The sequence below is a fragment of the Mastomys coucha genome, unplaced genomic scaffold, assembly GCF_008632895.1.
Source record: "Mastomys coucha isolate ucsf_1 unplaced genomic scaffold, UCSF_Mcou_1 pScaffold2, whole genome shotgun sequence".
NCBI classification, from domain to species: domain Eukaryota; kingdom Metazoa; phylum Chordata; class Mammalia; order Rodentia; family Muridae; genus Mastomys; species Mastomys coucha.
Window position 1 is genome coordinate 13,916,968 of NW_022196902.1, and position 21,270 is coordinate 13,938,237.

At 41.2% G+C, this 21,270-nt stretch overlaps 1 protein-coding gene, 1 long non-coding RNA gene and 1 other non-coding gene across 11 annotated transcripts in view; 2 read left to right on the forward strand and 1 right to left on the reverse strand.

Moving 5' to 3' along the window:
* The window catches only part of LOC116097829, an 18,313-nt gene extending 5,567 nt beyond the window's left edge, over positions 1-12,746 (reverse strand). For 2 of the 5 annotated variants that reach the window (XR_004121572.1, XR_004121571.1), the window contains exons 1-3: positions 12,437-12,746; positions 5,009-5,052; positions 4,754-4,842 (exon numbers count right to left, since the gene is read on the reverse strand). This is a non-coding gene — a long non-coding RNA (uncharacterized LOC116097829). The remainder of the gene's footprint in view (positions 1-4,753; positions 4,843-5,008; positions 5,053-12,436) is intronic. The other 3 variants (XR_004121569.1, XR_004121570.1, XR_004121573.1) reach the window with 2 other exon arrangements.
* LOC116097976 lies at positions 12,522-12,622 on the forward strand. Its single transcript, XR_004121637.1, has one exon. It is a non-coding gene; the product is annotated as a small nucleolar RNA U13 (small nucleolar RNA).
* A 4,900-nt stretch (positions 12,747-17,646) lies between the features above and the next one.
* LOC116097830 (zinc finger protein 671-like) overlaps positions 17,647-21,270 on the forward strand; it is a 35,540-nt gene continuing 31,916 nt past the window's right edge. For all 5 annotated transcript variants that reach the window (XR_004121575.1, XR_004121574.1, XR_004121576.1 and 2 more), the window contains exons 1-2: positions 17,647-17,772; positions 17,869-18,110. Coding sequence is in view for 2 of the 5 variants with exons in the window: in XM_031380568.1 (XP_031236428.1) it covers positions 17,675-17,772; positions 17,869-18,110 (340 nt within the window). In the remaining 3 variants the exon portion in view is untranslated. The remainder of the gene's footprint in view (positions 17,773-17,868; positions 18,111-21,270) is intronic.

A 21,270-nucleotide genomic window follows, 5' to 3' on the forward strand; every position in this document is an offset into this window, starting at 1 on the left:
GGTTTCACAGTGCATCATCATCCCTGATCCAGTGGCTGCTCTCCTCTGAGGTTTCACAGTGCATCATCCTGACAGGGGCTTTCTAAATCTGTAAAACTACCAAGAATTCAATGTGGTCCGCAAAACTTGCAATTTCTCCTCAGATCTCATCCTTATCTCCCAATGCCCCTTAACAAATATCTAATGTCCCAAATCCCACCTAGTTGGAAGGAACAACTAGTCCACTACCATGCAAAAGGCAAAGCTCTTCCTATGATGGAGACATCAACAGAGAACTAGAATGTGTTTAGGAGACTGGAGACTTAGTTTCTACTCTCTCCACGACCTCACTACTGTTTTGATTTGCTTGCACTTTGTGATTCACACTATATTGCTCAAAGTGAAGGGAGGCCAAGCAGTGATCCGTCTTACATGGACAAAGATAACACAGATGTTTGGAATGTCACTGAATCACACAATAGGTCCTATGATAACGCCGCATTAGAGAAAGAACAGGTTCTACGGTAGAGTTTTGAGGACCTACCACACCTTGGTACTTCTGCCTCTAAATTGATGAGATTGTTGGGAAATATAAAACAGAACTGTGGCTTCTGGCCTCAGAACACTCCACGGTGCTAGACTGTATGCTGTCTTAGTGGACACTACTCTCTGCCCCTCCGAGCGCTGCCTCTGTCAAGAGCTGCCTCTCAACACCTGCAAGGATGAAGGCTACACTGAGGGATGCACTGCTTCTCTAGGGCTGCCATGGCAACGTGCCACCAAACAAGATGCCTAACAATAGAAGTGCATGGCTACCAGTTCTCGAAACTAGAAGGACTGAGGTACAGCAGGGTTAGCTCCTTCTGAGGTCCATGAGGGAAGTCCACCACCTGCCTCCTGTTGTCTACAATCCAAAAGGAGGACCTGCCCTGGAATCAACCACCCTTGAATTTGTGTGTGTGTGTGTGTGTGTGTGTGTGTACATGTATGTGAGTCTGTCTGTCTCTGTGCCTAAATTCTCATTTTCATAAAAACATCAGTCATATTGAATTATGCCTGATAACTCATTTAATTACTTGATGTGGCTATCTTGCATTGACAATATTTCCAAATAAGGTCACATTCTTCATCACTAGAGATTAGGCCTTCAAATTTTAGGAGTGAATAGAAAACAATTTTACCATGACTCTTGCAACCATTGTTGCAGAAAGCATACACACACACACACACATACACACGCACACACACACTATACACATACACGCCACACAAAGAGACACACCACAGACACAGACACACATGAACACAGAGAGCAAAACAAAACCATAGAAATGCCACCCTACCAAAGCCATTACTGTAGACATGTTTCGTTAAGTAGCAGAGGCAGTGGAAAGGCTTTGGCTGTGCTCTTCAGCTTCTGCCTTCCAAATCCGATGTGATTATGTCTGCTTGGTAGAAACTAGGCCTTACAAGGACAAAGTGCTCTAAAGAAACCTGAGGGATGACAGATCTTTAGGTCTTCAGCAACCCTATAAAATGCTGCAAGAAGACTGGGCTGAAGATGGCTGGGCTAAGATGGAGTCGAGCATGGCTATCTGCACTCTTCTCCTTGGGAAAGCAGAGGTGTGTAACACACGATGTGAAGACTGATGAGACGGTGGGTGGTGCAGGGAGTTCAGTAACAGGATTGTTAGCCAATAGTGAGCTACTCTCAGCCCTGGAAAGACATTAATAAAATGTCTTCAACTATCACTACTTTTGGTCTAGGAATTTAAGTACCTAAAAACGGGTGATTTTTTTTCTTCTTACCAATGATAGTATAAGTCTAACATCTTTGACATTTGTCAGAGCCTAAGCTAACTAGAGTGTGTTGGGACAAAGGACAGGAAAGGACGAACGCAAACCTCGGGACGCACCTGGTTGGCTGATGCTGCTCATCTCCAGATGAGCCTTCGGTAACCTGGTAGTCTCACTTTATTTCATATCCTAGGCTTCTTTCGTGCTACAGAGGGTATTGTTCTTGATAGCACCCAGGCCTGGCAATGCCAAGCCCACCTATCAAGTCCCTGCTCTGATTGCTGTCACTGACAGACTTCTGTTGCTATAGAAGGACATGTTGGGCTTTTAACCTCATGATTCGTCTGTTCTGTTCTTTAACCTTGGCTATGTTGTAACTGCTCCATAGCGCCCCTGAACTCCTATGGGTAGTTCAAGCTCTAATGATACATTCAAACTGAATAATCATCCACTGGTTTATTCTGGTGCCACAAAGAAAGCTAAACAAAAGCCATACAAAGACTACAGTGAAGCCTAGGTTTTATTTCATAGTAAAATTTGATAGCTTTCAAACTTAGAACTTGGGGTTTTAGCAACCAGTTCAGTTTGGTTTGATTTCCTTGTGGTCAAGAAGAATCAAGTCTAAAGTCCTACCTGTCTAAAGAGAAAAATATTCTCATCTCTAGTCTTGCCTCACTGTTTCAAAGGAAGGAGGAGGAGCAGAAAGATGAGACACCACCAAATGAGTGAAAATGAAATATTTAGAATGTTTTCATTAAATCAGGCCACACAGGAAAGAGTGAATTGAATCCCATTGCACCAGTGGTTTATAAGCTTGATGGCTTCTGTTGACAACTAAAGCAAATGACCAGAAATGAATTATAATTTTACATGTAATGTCAAAGTATACAAAGTAAAAGCTGATGAAACTATAATACAGAAGAGTCACATTTATTATCACAGTGGAAAGCCTTGATAGTAGCTACTGACTTATTAAATAATTAATCAAATATATGCAATATTTGAGTAACAAAATTCATAAACTTGAAGTAATGAACATTTATATAACAGAGTTCCCAACCACTAGAGAACAGAAATTCTTTTTAAGCACATACAAACTCTTATTTTACCAAGCAAGTCTCAGGAAACTTTTGATGGTGGGCATTCTGCAGACCATGCAAATAAACTGAAGACATTTTATGTGCACATACAGAGAAATACATTTGGACAAAATATAGATATATTAGTTGACAAAGCAAGGATACATAGCAGATATCTAAACCCAAACAGAACAGGCCTCAGTTCCTTCAGAGATGAGAGACTTTCAAACCTGAAAGCCCATCAACGAGTAAAGCTGTACCCTTAACAGGAGCCTGAGGCAGAAAGCCTGGAGAACCGATGCTGCCGCGGGCACCATCCAGAGGAAGATAACATTGTGAAACTGACTCGTAATGCATCGTCAACTTCCATCTCTCCCCTTCCTCTGTAAGGGGCTCTGGTCTACCAGCCAACCTTTGTGCATGTGTTCATGACTTTGGATGTGTGCAAAGGTTGCATGTGAAGAATGAAAGAAATATTCTGCTAAAAAAGAAGGGAGACTCTTCATCTGGGAAAATCTTCTCTATCTTCATTTTAAAACAAAACAAACAATCAAACAAAAAGATCCTAGGTTTCAGGGAGGGATGGTGCCCCTCTCCTTATGCTCCAGGGGCAAGCTGGCTGATGTGCACAGAGTAACTACATGCTACAGCTTGTGTTTGCCTTCCTCCCAAGGGTTCAAGGGTTGGAAGCTAGATCCCCAGTATGGCTATATTTCAAGAGGAGGCTTTTGTGAGATACTGATGCCATTAGTGACACTGCATTTTGAGAGGGTTACTGTAGCTCTCAGGGAATTCCAGAGAGTCCCCTCCAGTGTGTTGTTACTAAAAGGTAAGACTTTTGTTTTCAATATTGTCTCTATATAACTTTTTATAACTAAAACTATAAATTATACGTAATTGCACATAGGCACCACCACCACCACAAAAACATAGACTTGCATTTTTATTTTTCCTTGCCGTGCTTTGCTTTGAGGTATATGTAAGGGATAAGTCCTCAGAGGATCTCTGTTCTGATCTGCTACCAGCAAAACCTCCAAAACAAAAGGTTCCTGAGATGCTGTTACTGTTATTGGTGTAAATGTCCAGACCAGTCTTAAATGATAAGTATGTGATATGAATTGAAACCCATAACCACAGTTCTAGCTCATTTTTCTTCACACAGCATAGATGAAAAGATTTTACAATTCTAAGAAAAATACTTCATCAGCTTGGAACATGGCACCAACTATACCGTCCTAGAGCTGCAGGTAAGAATGTAATAGGTATGGTCCTCTGTCACCATTCCCTCAAAACTGAGGCAGTTCATTCTACAGTTTTTAAGCAGGAAGGTAAACAACTCAAATTAGCTTCAGGAAGTCTCTGAAACTCACCAAATTCACTAGACCTCCTCCAAAGTAAAAAAAGCCATGTTGCTAAAACTCATTTTCAGACAAGCCAAGCTGCAACAATTTTTACACCAGGCAAGCCGCCTGGAAGAAGCAGAAACCTGCAGGGCTGCCTGGAAGAGGTTTAGAGCAGTCACTTGGGAAGAACATTCGCCAACCTGTTGAGCTGCCTGCAGGCTGTGCAATGTCTTCTGGGCTCCCAGATTTTGTGAACTGTCACCCAACCTTGATTGGTGGGCTTTGGTAACACAGCTGTCTTTGGGTCATTTTGGCTTGTGTCAGTGACCCCTCATCCATATTCCTGTAAGTAACCCCAATAAATCTTACTAGTTCACCGAAAAGGGTTATTTTACTTTATTTCTTTCCTTCTAATCACTACTATCTCACTTCCAACTGCTGTCCTCCAGCTGCTCACCTCCAGCTGCTCACCTCCAGCTGCTCACCCCCAGCTGCTTACCTCCAGCTGCTCACCTCCAGCTGCTCACCCCCAGCTGCTCACTTCCAGCTGCTCACCTCCAGATGCTCACCTCCAGATGCTCACCTCCAGCTGCTCACTTCCAGCTGCTCACCTCCAGCTGCTCACCCCCAGATGCTCACCCCAGCTGCTTGTGAAGAAGGGGGAAAATGTTCATTTGAATGAACCAGTTTCATCAATAAAAGGAAAAAGAATGGAAAGGAGAAAAGGATGTTTAAAAGAATTCTGAACCTGTGCAGAAGGGCAGGTGAGGTATGAGAGAATGGCATAAAGAAATCATGGTTAAGGCTTACCCAGATTGTAGGAGAGAGATGGGCACACAGCATCTTTTCTATGTCTATAAATGCAGAGATTACTAAAATTGGCCTTTGAATAAACACGGGACCATTTCATAACCTTGAGACTATCTGAATATAAACCTTGACCTCAGATAAATAGGGCAGATACAATTGTGCCCACTGTTCCTTCTATCATTTGGAAGTCCCACTGTGTTGTGGTTCACAGTTTAAAGATGCTCTCTCTCATAGACAGAGAGGAAATAGAGAGAAGTGGCTCAGTGGGTTCTCCTCTATGTGTACTGAGTCCTCTGCCCAATCACCTCTTGTTCTTGAAAAAACCCTCTGTGGTTGGAAATTTGCACAAGCACTTCTGGCCTTCACCCTTATCTCTATTGTTGCTGTTTTTCTGATATCTTTCTATTTCACTCATTTACAACCTTCTAGGTTACATTACTAATCCAAGGGGGTAACCATAAAATTACAAAACAAAGCAAGGGAAGAGAAGTGTGGGAAAGCTAGGAAAACTTTATTCTGGAGAAAAATCTGACCTTAATGTTAACCTTGTGAGACAGCTTCTTGTGAGATGTGACCTGGGGTAGCATGCTTCAGGACCAGATCCTGTAACCCTGTCTAATGTGCACAGTTACTCAATTGATTTTTGTTCCCTAATCTTGAAAATGGGTATGAGAGTGTGTGACTTATTTCCCTAGCTGCACCAGAGAACCATGGCTGCCTTCCCACACTGCACCCAAGAGAGAACCATGGCTGCCTTCCCACACTGCACTCAAGAGAGAACCATGGCTGCCTTCCCATACTGCACCCAAGAGAGAATCATGGCTGCCTTCCCATACTGCACCCAAGAGAGAATCATGGCTGCCTTTCCATACTGCACCAGAGAACCATGGCTGCCTTCCCATACTGCACCAAAGAACCATGGCTGCCTTCCCACACTGCACCCAAAAGAGAATCATGGCTGCCTTCCCATACTGCACCCAAGAGAGAACCATGGCTGCCTGCCCACACTGTACCAGAGAATCATGGCTGCCTTCCCATACTGCACCCAAGAGAGAATCATGGCTGCCTGCCCACACTGTACCAGAGAATCATGGCTGCCTTCCCATACTGCACCCAAGAGAGAACCATGGCTGCCTTCCCATACTGCACCCAAGAGAACCATGGCTGCCTTCCCATACTGCACCAGAGAACCATGGCTGCCTTCCCATACTGTACCCAAGAGAGAACCATGGCTGCCTTTCCATACTGCACCAGAGAACCATGGCTGCCTTCCCACACTGCACCCAAGAGAGAACCATGGCTGCCTCCCACACTGCACCAGAGAACCATGGCTGCCTCCCCCACACTGCACCAGAGAATCATGGCTGCCTTCCCATACTGCACCCAAGAGAGAACCATGGCTGCCTTCCCATACTGCACCCAAGGAGAACCATGGCTGCCTCCCACACTGCACCAGAGAACCATGGCTGCCTTCCCATACTGCACCCAAGAGAGAACCATTGCTGCCTTCCCATACTGCACCCCAAGGCAGACTTCCTAAAACAGGTATGTTTTAAAATTTTCCCTTTTTATTTGTTTCCATCTGCTCTCTTGTACTGTGTTGAACCTACACTCTTGGAAATGCTAGGCAAACTCCCTACCACTACCCTATATCTCCCACCCTAAATTTTACATTTTTAGAGTCTTGATAAGTTGCTCAGGGTAGCTTTGAACTCACACTGTAGCCCAGGCAAGCCTTGAACTTGTGATTCCCCAACCCCAGCTTCCCAAGTAGATACTACAAGCCTATGTCACTAAGTTTTCTCCTTTGATATGCAATGTCTCCTTCTTCATCTGTCTTCTATTAACTGGGAAACTAATCCAAGGGGGTAACCATAAAATTACTAAACAAAGTAAGGGAAGAGAAGTGTGAGAAAGCTAGGAAAGTTTTATTCTGGAGAAAAATCTGAGCTTGAGCCAAATGAACAAATACCTACTTAGTTCCTTCTAGGTACACATTCTGCCAGCCTCTAAAAGGGATATACATGATATGCGATAGAACCCACTCTCAAAGAATTTCTAATACTCTAAAGGGTATTTCATATATTCATTGTGTAAATAATGGTGCTTTTCCCTGTATAATAGCTGTTGCTTTTGTAGTGTCTACAGATGGTGGAACAGATGACACATCGCGTCTTACTTGGCATTGCCAATAAGTATTATTATTCTCTTATTTGTGGATGAGGAAATGGAGGCTCAGAAAGCCTAGCCTGCTAGACCCATGCATAACATGCATGATGCTGAGGAGAAATAACATACATGAACATACATGATGCTGAGGAGAAATAACATACATGATGCTGAGGAGAAATAACATACATGATGCTGAGGAGAAATAACATACATGAACATACATGATGCTGAGGAGAAATAACATACATGAACATACATGATGCTGAGGAGAAATAACTAACATACATGATGCTGAGGAGAAAATCAGACTTCCTAAAACAGGTATGCTTCAGTGCATGCCTCCTATGAAAGTAAAGCTGTGCTTGCTGTTGTGGGTTCCACATTCCACTACACCTGGAAGACAGACACTGAGATGACACACTTGTTTTCTCTAGAATGTGATTCATCCAAATAATTAAGGATGGAAGCAAGGAACACTTAATTTTAGAAAAGCAGCCAATAGCCAGATGAAACTCTGCCAAGAATGAAATCTAGCCTGGAAGTTTCCCATTCCACTCTGGGCCTTTCCATCTTTAAAACACGCCAATCAAACACTAGCTTTAATTTCCCTTTTAATGCATTAAAGTGTGGTAGAATGATTCAGAGTTTTAATAACTTTGTTGATATACATATAATATCCATTTACTATATTTGTTCTTGGCAGACAACACATGCACTTCATTGTACACAGAATGAACTGAATTCAGCAGTACTCTGTTGCTGTTGATGCTGTTGTTAAATGAACTCCACACCCCTCACTCTGTTTCAGACACCAGTTCTTTTGGAGCAATAGCCTTTCCCTAGGCCTTCTCCAAAAATATTCACACAGCAGTGCCCTTGTGATTTGTTGAATGGGAACTGGGAGCAGCAACATAAACATATCTATCCCACATCTTGGCTTTGAGGTTGTTTTGCCCTGACTCATGTCCTAAACACAGAGAAGGGACTGGAAAACACTGTTGCCTGTGGACTGTGTCCCTGGAAGATCAGTAGCTAAAGGAGATATCAGTATGTGCGGGGGACCCAGGATCAGTCTATAAAGTTTATTTATAGATACCACAGATATTCTTTCACAGACAGAGGAAGTGGCGGGTTTTTCTTCTATAGATACAAGCATCTGCTTGCTTCTCCAGCCAAACAACTACACAGCACAGCTCCCCTACCCTCAGAGCAAGGGTGAAGTCATATGCCTCTGTCCAGCCAATGCAGAGGTCTTCCACTGAATATGGTAGATCATGTGAGTGCTGACACAACAAAACTCAGGCTTATCATCATCTGCTTCTTTCTTCTTGTGATTCTTCACAGATATATTACGAGAATTTAGACTATTTGCCTATCTGAAAATATTCTTGCTCTCTCTCTCTGTCTCTCTCTCTGTCTCTCTCTCTCTCTCTCTCTCTGAAACAGGCACTTTCATATTCCCTGCTCATTTTATGTACCTCAATCTTTCCAAATGAAAGGTTTTGCATAAAGAGCCCTTGTGATTAAAGAAATATGTGGAGGGCCAGGCATTTTACTGCTGGAAGATATTTCTGGGGTGAACTGACTTCACCTCTCAGTTTTGCATTAAATCCAAAATGGAATATAGTCTAATATAGCCAGGTAGAATAAAATGCCTTTGTTCAGGCACTGAAGTGCTTTCATTAATTAGGATTTGGTTTGGATCAAGGGAATAAGGAGGTTTTATCAATGATTGCTCTTGACACCCTTAAACTGCTTTTATGTTCTTAAAATGTGCCTAATCCTGAATTTCAAAGAACAGAAAGAATTATGGGGAGCTAGTAAATCAGAAGGGATTTTGATCTTCTTATAAATTACAACACATAGCATTTAAAGAAATCTCTTTAAGCTCTGAAATAAACTTTTGATCTTCTTACTGGAAAAATTGTAAAAGTAAGATGTGTTTAAATTTTCCTATCTGTCCATGGTATTCAGGGAAAGCGAAACCGAGGAAGTTCACATTGTTTTAAAATGCTGTGAAAAGTAAAGAGAGAGGCTGAAGCCCATTCAGAATGTGTGTCTTCACGATTTTCCCTGCACAGAGTTCTGAATCAAGAGGTATGTCAGCTGAGAAGAGATCATTGATTTCCTGGTTCTAGTCTTCTGTGGTTTTATTCAAGAAACATCAAATATAAACTACCCAGAATGTGTAAGCCACAGATGCAACATTCAAGATCTTTCTACTTAATGGAGGAGACAGACATGTAAACACTAGGCAGAAGGACGTTAGAGGAGTCTGAGTGGAAGCAGGACAGATGACAGAAAGACAAGACTTAACATGGCCAGGAGTGCTTTCAGAAAACACTTGTACTGGCTGGTGCTCAGGACATGCTTGCGAAACCATTTTCTGGAGGATATTAACCAGGGAATCAAGGCAAAAGGACTACCTCAGGAAGTGAGGAGAAGGCTGATGCTGCACAGATGAGGAGCCTGAGAGAGGAGGTTGGAATGATGCTTGAGGACATAGTATGGAGGAAGCTGATGTTCTTCTTGTGTCATGTTATTACATAAGAGAGCATTACTGATCAGTGGCACTAACGTGAAAACAAAATGTCTCATCTTTCACAAAAGTGATCTATAAAAAGATTTAGACAACATTAATTAGGAAGAAGAGAAATTGAGTTGAAAGAATGTGGACTATTATGAATATGTTTGCTAAGAAATATTGAATTATTTTCTAATTCTGTGTCTCATAATTTCCCTAATTACCTTCGGTAGAGATAGCTTTTATGCTACACTTTAAAGGAAAGTCATAATCAATCAGTCTTTCTGTCTTCCTTTTTTTTCTGTCTCCTGATAATTCTTCCTCTACTCTGAAATTCAGCATTAAGCACACTTTAAGAATGTAAAAGCTGTTTATGGGCACTAGACATCATTTTGATACCTGTTAACTGACTTTATTATATAACAGATGCTTCATAAAATTATGACAGTAATTGTTAATATTAACATTGTTGAATATACTTTATTTTATCCATGTCGACAATCTTCAATATTTACTTTATATTTCTCTATATAATTGCTGTTCAAAATGTGTGGCCTTTACTGATCCCTGCTCCTTTCTATTAGATTCTGCTTTGTAGATTAGCAATGGTTTCCATCTCATTCTGTGTCACATAGTGGGAAAGAATCACGAGGAGACAGGAAATAAGAAGGATTTGTGACTCCCCCTGTAAATTGCAGAATAGATGTTGAAACAAACAAACAAACAAAACTCTGTGCACTTCTTTTGGTGCTACATAATTATGTGCTTATCCTGCTACTCATCAAAGGTAGGTAAAATAAGGTTTGTTTATAAACAGTATTGAGTGGGGGATCATTAAGTAGGAAGGTCCCATGACGGATGGTACTGCATTGGTAATTTGCAGATTCCACAGTCCCTGCAGTGAATGAGCCTCCATCCTCCTCCATCCTACTCTTACCTACCAAATACTTACTTCTCAAATAAAAAGAGCAATTCCTTTGTGAAGAAAATGAATGCTACCTAAGAAAAATTTTTTCTATGTTGCTATGTAGGCCTTTCACCCAAGTAGCTGACCCTAGTCCTGATTATTCTATAGTGAGTGCCATCTGTTGCCAATCACAGTGTTTCAACCCATGCTGGCTAAGATCTCATTCTTAAACATTGATTAGTAGCAGACACATCCCAGGAAAGTTCCCAACTTGAAGTAAGCATAAAGCTTGACAAAACAAATGAAACAAGCCAATCCTTATAAATTTGAACCATTTAGGAAATAACTTTTTCTTCTCCTTTCCATTCACCCATTGAAATTCTCGAATACTTCTAACTGCTAGTAACTGCTAATAACTGCTAGTCCTGTCCAGTTCTTTCTTTCTATTTTTTTTCTAGAGTGGGTAAGTTCTATTCTTGGATCTTTTGTTGAATTCTCTGTCTTGTTTTATACCCAAGACTGTACCATGATAAGTCATCTCTCCCATGATGACTTACTCCTTCCCACAATGGCTGTCTCTATCAGGTAATCCTCTGCCAAGCTTCTGTTACCATGAAGAAGAACTGGTAATTGCCCTCTTCCAGTCCACTGGGATGTGATTGAAATTTCCAAATCTATTCCCAGCATTCCCTTAAAACAGTTTTAGAAGAATTTTTTAATTAAAATAAATCTCAGCTATTAAATGAAGCCTGGCATATGAAAACTCACTCTTAAAAGGTAGCTTCAAATAAAAGTTCTGTAATTTTTATAGGGTTTTTAATGAGATAAAGGAGATAGAAGCATCGTTCACTCTTTTGTACTTAACCTTCAGAAGTAAGTGTTCTAATTTGTGAGCTGTTAAGAGCCCAAACATAAGAGAAATACTGTCGAGGTCTAAATTGTAATGGGCAGTATTGAGCCTGAAAAGCAGTCTGTGTTCTGATTGAGCAAGGCTTACTCTGAAGACCCAATAGAAAGGGGATGGAACAGTGAGCTACGCCCCCAGACATCACTTACCTGACACCACCGAGCCCTCAGCTCCATTATCCTATGGCAATCGTAGACAATGTTGCAAGCTCCTAGTATTCTGGTTGGACTCCACCCCCACAATCACCTGACCACAGCTAGGTATGCCCCACACCACAGTTACCTGGGAACTCAAGGTAGCCCAGCCCACTATAAAATGGGCAGCTTGGCCCCTCCTCTCTCTCTTAAGCTCTTGCTCTCTTTCTTGTCTCTTACTCTCACCTCTTGCTCCCTCTCTCACCCTCCCTTTCCCCTCCTCTCCATGTGGCCATAGCCACTCTCTGCTTCATTACTCTTCTCCCTCTCTCTGCCTTTCTATAATAAAGCTCTAAAACCATGGACTGCCTCCTTTCATCAGCACCCTCTACCCCCTGCGTTCCAGCCACAGCTGCCAGGCAAATCAAGCAGCCTGCTGAGCTCAGCCAGACTCTCTCCTCCCCGCAGTAAACTGCCAGAGCTACCCTTCTCCCTTCAGCCCCCGGGCCAGAGTCCACTGGAGGGTCTGCTCTCAGCTCTTATTATAAATTCTTTAAAAAGAAATTGTCTTTAGCAACATAACATAAGATACATGCTTATACCTCAGAATACTGTTTTGGGATGTTTATTCTTAGTTAACTATTGGACTGATTGGCTGGTAGTTGTGTTTGCCAATGTGGGTTGATGCCAGTGATAATAATGGGCCAATTTTGGGGAAAGACATATGAATAGTGATTAAAAATAAATGGAGCCTTCTGAGGTAAGATGGCAGAATTTTCCTTACCTAATCCCAGTAAGGACAGCAGCAGAAGACCATATTCAGAGGGAAGAGTGGGTTACGTGAGGACTCGAGGATGGTGAAAGATTCTCTTCTGTTTTGGTTCATCTGTATTATGCCTGGGTATCCATGCCATTTTGTGACATGTGGCTATAAACCTTGCTGTGACATCAGCACATTACCTCACAGGCAGAAGAGAACAAAAGGTAACAGGACAGCTCAAACCACTGAGAAACAGAAAGGGGAGGCCAAAAAGGACTGTAGTCCAGTGTGGCCATCCCCATGTCAGGGCTGGAGAAGCTGACACTCAAACCATACAAGCCAGGCAGGCTTTGTGAGAACAGAATAGAATAGAATAGAATAGAATAGAATAGAATAGAATAGAATGGAATGGAATGGAATTCCAGCTTCAGACCACACACACACACACACACACACACATACACACACAGAGAGACACACAGAATTCTCACAAGACTTATGCCTAGTGGAAGCCTTAGGTCCCACAACAACTCTTCCTGAGTACCAAGCCAGCCCTGAAGAAGAAACTCGTGTTGCTCATTGTATCTCAGAATGCTACAGTCAAGTACCAACTTCAGACAGGGATTATTGCTCTAGGCTGAGCTATCTGGTGTCCTGAAAACAATCCAGGGCACCTCCCATCACAGATACAACAGTCTGATTCCCCATCACACATACAAGTCTAATTCCCCCATCACAGATACAACAGTCTGATCCCCCATCACAGATACAATAGTCTGATCCCCCATCACAGATACAGCAATCTGATCCCCCATCACAGATACAACAATCTAATTCCCCATCACAGATACAACAGTCTGATCCCCCATCACAGATACAACAGTCTGATTCCCCACCACAGATACAACAGTCTGATTCCCCATCATAGATACAACAGTTTGATTGTCTATTGTACTTGGGAAGGGTCAGACCTTCATAGATGCCCCAAGAAGTTTAGTAGCCAAGAGCTTTAGCTTTTGAACAAGTGGTGGTTGCCCATAACTCTATTGTCAGAACTGAGGCCTGTCCTCTGTGGATTCCTGCAGAGACTGAGACGTCTAAGTTGGTAGCCTCCAGAGACAGGTCACTGATCCACGCAGTCTGTTGCTGTATGGAACCGAAAGCTATATGCCCAAGACTAGGGATTGCTTAGATCTCTTAAGCTCTCTCTCTCACAGATGATTACATGGGCTTGCTGCTAAATGGGAGATAGACTGCTGAAAGCAAAATGTTGGGTTCCCTTGATTTTCCCTCTCCTAAATGCTCAATTTTCTCCCCTCTTAGACCCAGGGACTCCCTTTAGAGCTCTAACTGACTACCCTAGTGCTATACAGTACAGCGGTACAAGACTTGGTAGGTTCTAACACCAGAGGATTCAGAAAGGAGCAGCTCCATAAAAAACAAAACAAAACAAACAAACAAAAGAACAAACAAAAAACCTATTTTTTACTCTATTTTTAATATTGTTTTTACCATTTCTCAATTTATTTTAATTCCTTTGTACTTTTGCCTGACTGTATTAATATATTTGTCTTCTTTGATAATCGGATATTTTAAATCTTGATTTTTATTTTTCCCTTAGATACTTTTTGTTTTTCTTAACCTTGTTTCTTATTCCCCTCCCTCAGCCACATCATTTTAGTACTATTTCTTTAAACCAAACTAATTAAATTCATAAATCATTCTACATTCTTTTGTACTACATTTTTCCTGTGGCTATCTATGGTATAGCAGTTGTCTCTAATTGAATTTTATTGTATTGAATTAGTTAAATTAATTAAAATAGAATTTTATTGTATTTGATTTGTTTGGTTGTAGGTATTATAGAAGTTCTTCTTTCTATTGTTTCCTATTGTTTCTATTCTTTTTGTCGTAAGTACTGTGCAATTTGCTCTCAAGAGAGGAGAGTTCTTCTTCTTATTAAGAAGACTCTTAGCCATAATAACCAAACAAAAGAGTAAAGATCCACATTACAAACAAAGGAGGTGTTATGACAGACACCTCTAGGATCCAGAGATCATTAAGGAATTCTTTCCACCAATGTTAAACAAAGAAGTCTTGAAAGCATACATACCAATAAACTTGAAAAAAATTTGGAGCACATGAGACTTTCCAAAATTGAACAAAGAGGATATAGAAAACCTAAATGATTCTTTAATGAGCAATGACATTGAAGTAACAATAATCTCTCAGTAAAGAAAGCCCATAATCAGGTGATGAATCCACCCTTAACTTCACAGAAGAACATCCGGAATGTGCAAACTCTTCCATAAAACATAAACGGAAGGAACGTTTAAAAACTTATTCAACCAACTTAGCACTACCCCAAAGCAAATAAAGGTATAGCAAAACAACAACAACAACAACAACAACAACAGCAACAACAACACCCATAGTACAAATTCTTAAATGAATATATAGAGAAAAGCCTTCAATAAAATATTTGCAAGCCAAATTCAATAGCAAACATGAAGAACTTCATATGGCATTACCTAGTTGTTTCATTCCAGGGACACAGGGATTTCTGGACATACAACTAAGTGGATGTAATAAAGAGAGTGTGGGCATATACATACATACATACATATATATATATATATATGTATATATATATATATATAATCATGGGGAAAATCATATAATCATCTGAATTGATGCAGGGAAAGCATTTGACAACATTAAATAATCCTTTCATAATAAAACTCCAGAAACATTTCCTCAAAAGTTAGGAATAAAAAAAAAAAATGTTAGGAATCAACCAGAGTGTCTGCCTCTCTACTATCACCCACAACAGTGCTTGAGAATGTAGCTAGAGCAATAAGGCAGGAGAAACAAGCAAAAATGATTCAGAAAGGAGAAAAAAGCTAATGCTATCCCTATTTGTAAGTGATGAATCTTATGCTTAAAAGACCCTAAACACACTACCCAAAGACTCTTAGTTCTCATAAATACTTTCAGGAAACAGCAGGATATGAAATTAACATATAAAAATCAGCAACTTTCCTGTTTCCTACATAACATGTTGTAGAGAAAATCAGTAAAGACTCTCTCTGTCTCTCTCTCTCTCTCTGTCTCTCTCTCTCTGTCTCTCTCTGTCTCTGTCTCTGTCTCTCTCTCTCTCTCTCTCTCTCTCTCTCACACACACACACACACACACACACACACACACACACCTAGGAATACATGAGGCTGTGAAAGGCCTTTACAATCACAATTTCACAATGATGAAAAAAGAAATTGAAGAAGACCCTAGAAGATAGAAAAGCTTATGTGAAAATGATTATGTTGCAAGGAGCAATCTATGGATCCATGTAATGCCCATTAAAATCCAATGGTATTCTTTACAGAAATAGAAAAATATTAAAATTCAAATAGAAACACAAAGGATAGTGAATGGCCCAAATAATACCTGTGGTGTTATAGCACACAATTTAACATTATAATGCGGAGCTGTAGGAATAAAAAGGGGACAGACAATATGGCGCTAACAAAACACACAAAGAAACTAGTGGAAGAGAACAGAGCACACTTCAACTGTGGGTTCATATGGGGTCATGTGTGAGTGTTGCAAAATAAAAACCAGTAATAACAATGAGGTGTTTCTGGTAGTGCTGTCCATACTGAATCACATGACTTCACTTAAGCCTTGGTTCTCAATACACTGATGGTACAATTTGAATACAACAGTTTTACTCAGCCATTGAAAATAACAAAATTATTCCATTTGTAGAAAAATGGTTGAAACTGGAAATCATCATCTAAAGATATATAAGTCAAAACAGAAAGACAAAGACACATTTGCTCTCACATGCAGAATCTAGTTATAATAATAATAGTAATAATAATAACAATAATAATACATGGAAGGGAGACTATTTGGGTAAAGGAACCACAGTTGTAGGGAACTGTAGTGGTCTGATTACGAATACTCCCCACAGGCTTGTTTATTTGAATGCTTGGTCATCAGGGGACGGTGGTACTCAGCAGGGATTAGGAGGCAGGGCCTTGTTGAAGTAGGCGGGGCCTTGTTGGAGGAAGTGTGTCACTAGGGCTGGGCTTTGGGGTTTCAAAAGTCCAAGCCAGTCCAATAGTCTCGCTCTTCCTGCTGCCCGCCAATCAGGATGCAGAGCTCTCAGCTACTTCTCCTGCACCAGGTTTGCCTGTGTGTTGCCAAGTTCCTTGCCGTGAAAACAATGGTCTAAACCTCTGAAACTGTAAGCAAGCTCTAATTAAATGTTTTCTTTTGTAAGAGTTTCTGTGGTAATGGTGTCTCTTCACAGCAAAAGGACACTACGACAGGGACAAAAGATAGTAATTCAGGGATATGTTTAAAATATATCACAATATATACATGAATGAATATGCCAATGAGACCCATTATTATAGACATTTAACTAAAATAATGCCTAAAATGAGAAAAATGAGATCAACCGAATTAGTGTCAACATACTGCTTAGAGGCAACTAATTATCATTTTAAAAATCCTTCCCAGCCTGGTGTGATTGGCTCACACCATTAATCTGCACGTAGGAGACAGAGGCCGGAGGATTGCAATGAGTTGGCGGTTAGTTTGAGTTACTGTGTAAGACCTTGCTTAGAAATAATAAATTTTCCCAAATGTAATTTTCGTAAGCATAGCAGATCTCTATAGTAAGTAGAATAATGCAGGAGTTTTAAAATGCTCCCGTACATATGGAAAATCATACTTAGTCCCATTAACTTATAGAATCAATCAGAGTAAGATATAAAAATAGAAAACACGCCGGGCAGTGGTGGTGCATGCCTTTAATCCCAGAACTTGGGAGGCAGAGGCAGGCGGATTTCTGAGTTTGAGGCCAGCCTGGTCTACAGAATGAGTTCCAAAAGAAAGAAAGAAAGAAAGAGAGAGGGAGGGAGGGAGGGAGGGAGGGAGGGAGGGAGGGAGGGAGGAAGAAGGAAAGAAAACAATATTGTCCATATCAATGACCAATGTCTTAAAGGTTCCAGGGCAATAAGAGTTTTCTAAGAAGTGGATAGTTTCTGACATTGCATGTATGAATAAGTATGCTTATATGTATCAACAATTAGAATGGACGTGACTGGACCTGAAGCTGAGACCTCAGGGCTTTGTAATGTTTCCAGTCCGCTTTCCCTTAAACCTCACGCAAAGATGGCTGCTGCTCCGGGGTTTGCCACAGGCTGCGGCAGGGGTGGGGGCGTGATTTCCGGTGATGTCACCACAGAATGTCCGTTGAAGCGAGGGCTTTGGCTGCGTTCTGGAAGTGGGGTTCGAGGTCTGTTGGCGGGTGGCTACTGCAGCGCGAGGCCGTGAGACCTCCCAGGTGGGTCCTTCGCTGTCCCTCGGTGATGTTCCGTGTGTCGTCCTGAAATGTAGCGTCGTGGATACCCAGTGTGTCGTCTTTGCTTGTCTTTTCCAGAGAGCAGCTGAGGTTGAGAACCATTCAGCGGCTAGGCCTCCACGCATGCGCTGACCCCATGGCAGAGGCATCTGGGAACCAAGGCGAGAGCTCTGTGAGCCTGGAGGATGTGTGCCTGCGTTTCACTGCGGACGAGTGGGGTCTCCTTGATGACGCTCAGAAGCTCCTGTACCACAATGTGATGCTGGAGAACTTCTCGCTTGTGCTGTCCCTAGGACTTCCGATTTCCAAATCCTGCCCAGGTACCCCAGAGACAGATGCTAATAGGGATTCCCGGCTAACCAAAGCTTGGTCAAGGGAATGATGGTAGAGATCTAAGCTTGCTTCCGTGGTTGGTGTGGAAGATGAAGGATGTGAGTCGGACATCTTCAACAGATCCTCACACCCCTGAAGCTTGCCTCCGTAACATTGTTAAACATAAAATAAAAAATGTAAACAGTTATCCAGCCTGGAGAACCCACTGCGTGGTGGCCATGTGAAATGTCTAATATGTAGGAGACGCTTGTTAAGTTTGCAGTAGAGTCATAAGACAACCTTTGAAAGGGGAAAAGACCGGCTTTCATTTGTGGAGAGCTGTAGTCCCACGGATCAGAGAAATTCTAGAAGAGCTCAGCCAGCCCCGTACGTGTGCACTGTAGTATAACAACCCAGAAGTTCGAGAGAACTTTTACATCAGACAAATGTGGAATAATTTTCAGTCACAAAAAAATTAATTTGTTCAGCATGAGCAGTTTCACAGCAAAGAAAAGCCTATCTGTGTGTGTGTGTGTGTGTACACGAAATTATTTAGCACACCTCCAGGCTTCTATACCTAAGATTTCACACAGGGTCCTGGTCTTCTAAGTATGGTGGATATAGGAAAACTTTCTATTGCAAATACATACCTGCCAGGCTCTTCTAACTTCACACTGGGGTAAGGTCTCAAGTATGCAAAGGTTCTAGTAAAAGTTTAATCTCTAAAACATCGATTGTTAAATAGGAAAAAAAGCCACACCATAGAAATGTGTGTAAGTGATGGATTTAGGGAATCAACTCATTTTTATAGCACAAGGAAACTCACAACAAAGAAAAGCCTTATGTGCAGTAGATGGAAACCTCCATCAATGCATCCTACCTCACTCAATGCAAGAAAGGCCATATGGTGAACTTTCAATTGCATGACTGGAAAACTACTTTGGTGGTCACTTCACTTCTATCAGATTTCACATAGCAGTAATTCCTTATATATTTGACAACTGTTGAAACTCCAGAGAAGATGCTTTCAAAGGATATGTGAAAAGTCACATTGGATAAATATCTCACAAGTATAGGACTTTGAGTTGAGTCTTTCAAGCCCGTTTAATACCAGAGATTTCACAGTGGAAGAGAGAGATGTATAGTTTGGAAAATACTTGCTTTGTTTGACATCTCCTGAATCACAAATAGTTACTAGTAATAATAACTTTCCTTTTGAAACTAGTGATCAGAAGTTGAACTCTGTACCTTAGTTGTCTGTTTAGGAGAGGTGTCCTGCTTGAGTCATGTGCATGCACATTGCTTTCAGGAGGGCTCTGGTCCTCAGGGTATGTGTTATCTGTCACCACTTACTCTCTTCTGGTTTTTTTGTTTGTTTGTTTGTTTGTTTGTTTTAGAAACTGACTTGACCCAGCAATCAGTTCCGCAGTTTACCTCTGTCCCTCCAAAGTACCCGGAGAAGGTAGATTTTATGCTTTCTCCTGATTCCTCAGAAGGAACTGAGGGATCTAATCTTGCTGGAAGTCCTCATTCCCTCCTCCTGATGCCTTTAATGTATATATGATACAGCTTGTGAAAGAAACCTTTGAGCTGGGATCTGCTGCAAGTGTCCAAAGGTTTTCAGTCTTTGGGGTTTCTTAACTGTGTACTACTGCTGGGCTGGAATCCTCCAGTCTCTAAACCACCCACCCTTGAAATTTCTGGCTTTAATTAGCCTGTTGATGCAATGACTTAATGCAATCATTTGTTTACTCCCTAAAGTTTTGTACTGTCTTTTCAGAACATGAAAGTGGCTTAGAAAAAAGAGTTGACCTTTACCACCTTTTGTGGGAACCTCAAAGTTAATGTCTTAAATAGAACAGCAAGGTGGCAGACAATAGTCCAATATCTAACTTGGCCTCATTGGCACTGTTGCCTAAGGGTTTTGATAGAGCCAATCTTGTGACCTGGCTATGGCTGTTGGTCTCTCAAAAGCCTCTACCAAGTGAAGGGAATGTTAGTATGATAACATCTAATGCTTTAGTCCCTTCATTTAGGGAATAGTCAACATTCCCAGTCTTAGTCAATGTTCTATTGCTGTGAAGAGACACCATGACCATGGCACTTCTTATAAAGGAAAGCACTTAACTGAAACTTGCTTCTTTTCAGAGCTTTGATCCATTATCGTGGTGGGAGGCACGGCAGCACACAGCACACATGGCAATGGAGCAATAGCTGAGAGTTCCACCCTGATTGTAAGCCTGACAGAGGGAGACACTGGCCTTGGCATAAGTCCATGCCTAGTGGCATACATGCTCCAAAAAGGCCACATCTTCTAACCTTTCAAATAGTGCCACCCTCTAGTGACTAAGCTCTCAAATATGTAGCTTATAGGGGCCATTCTTTCTTAGGCTACTATAAACATTTAGCACATATGCTCATGTGATAGACATCATTTCTAAAATTCAGGTAATGAGCATGTCCTCACCCTTCTTATGCCTCTTTATATCTCCCCCTCTTAGTGCTACGTGATCCCTAATCTATTTAAACTGCTCTGTTTTATGTCACTGTACATTGAGTTTGCATTTGCTGAATTTTATATAAATGTTATAGTATATGCCTGGGTTTATTAACTTTGGTTTGTAAGCATAACTTTTAATTAATCAACTTTGTTGAAAATATCAGTAAATGATTCTTTTAAATTCCCAAGTCATATTTCACTCCATTGATACACTACACAGTCTTATCATACATTAATTGTTTAAGAAAGTCTATGGAATGGATAGGCATGGAGAAACTCTAGAACCTAGAGCACAGTATGGAGTTTATTGTTGCAGTCTGGCAATATTAGAGACAACTAACTGCTAACCTACTATGCATTCTGTCACTGAAACAACCATCCTTACTGAATTCTGCTTTTCCACCATGAGTCCTTCTTGTCCCTGCATTCCTCCTATGCATGACATATCAAAAAAGAGGCCCTACCAGCCTCAAGGATGAATCTGCTTTACAGTGGAGGCAAAACCCATTTCTAAACAGTGAGGTAATGGCAGCCTTTCAGGGATCCTTTAGGAAATGTCCTCTGCAATTGAAAAAGAAACTTGGAGAGAGGTGGTCTTCTGGTTGTCTCCAGGCAACACTTGACATCTTCATACCAGCATTTACCACTGTAAGAGGAGCTAGTCTGTG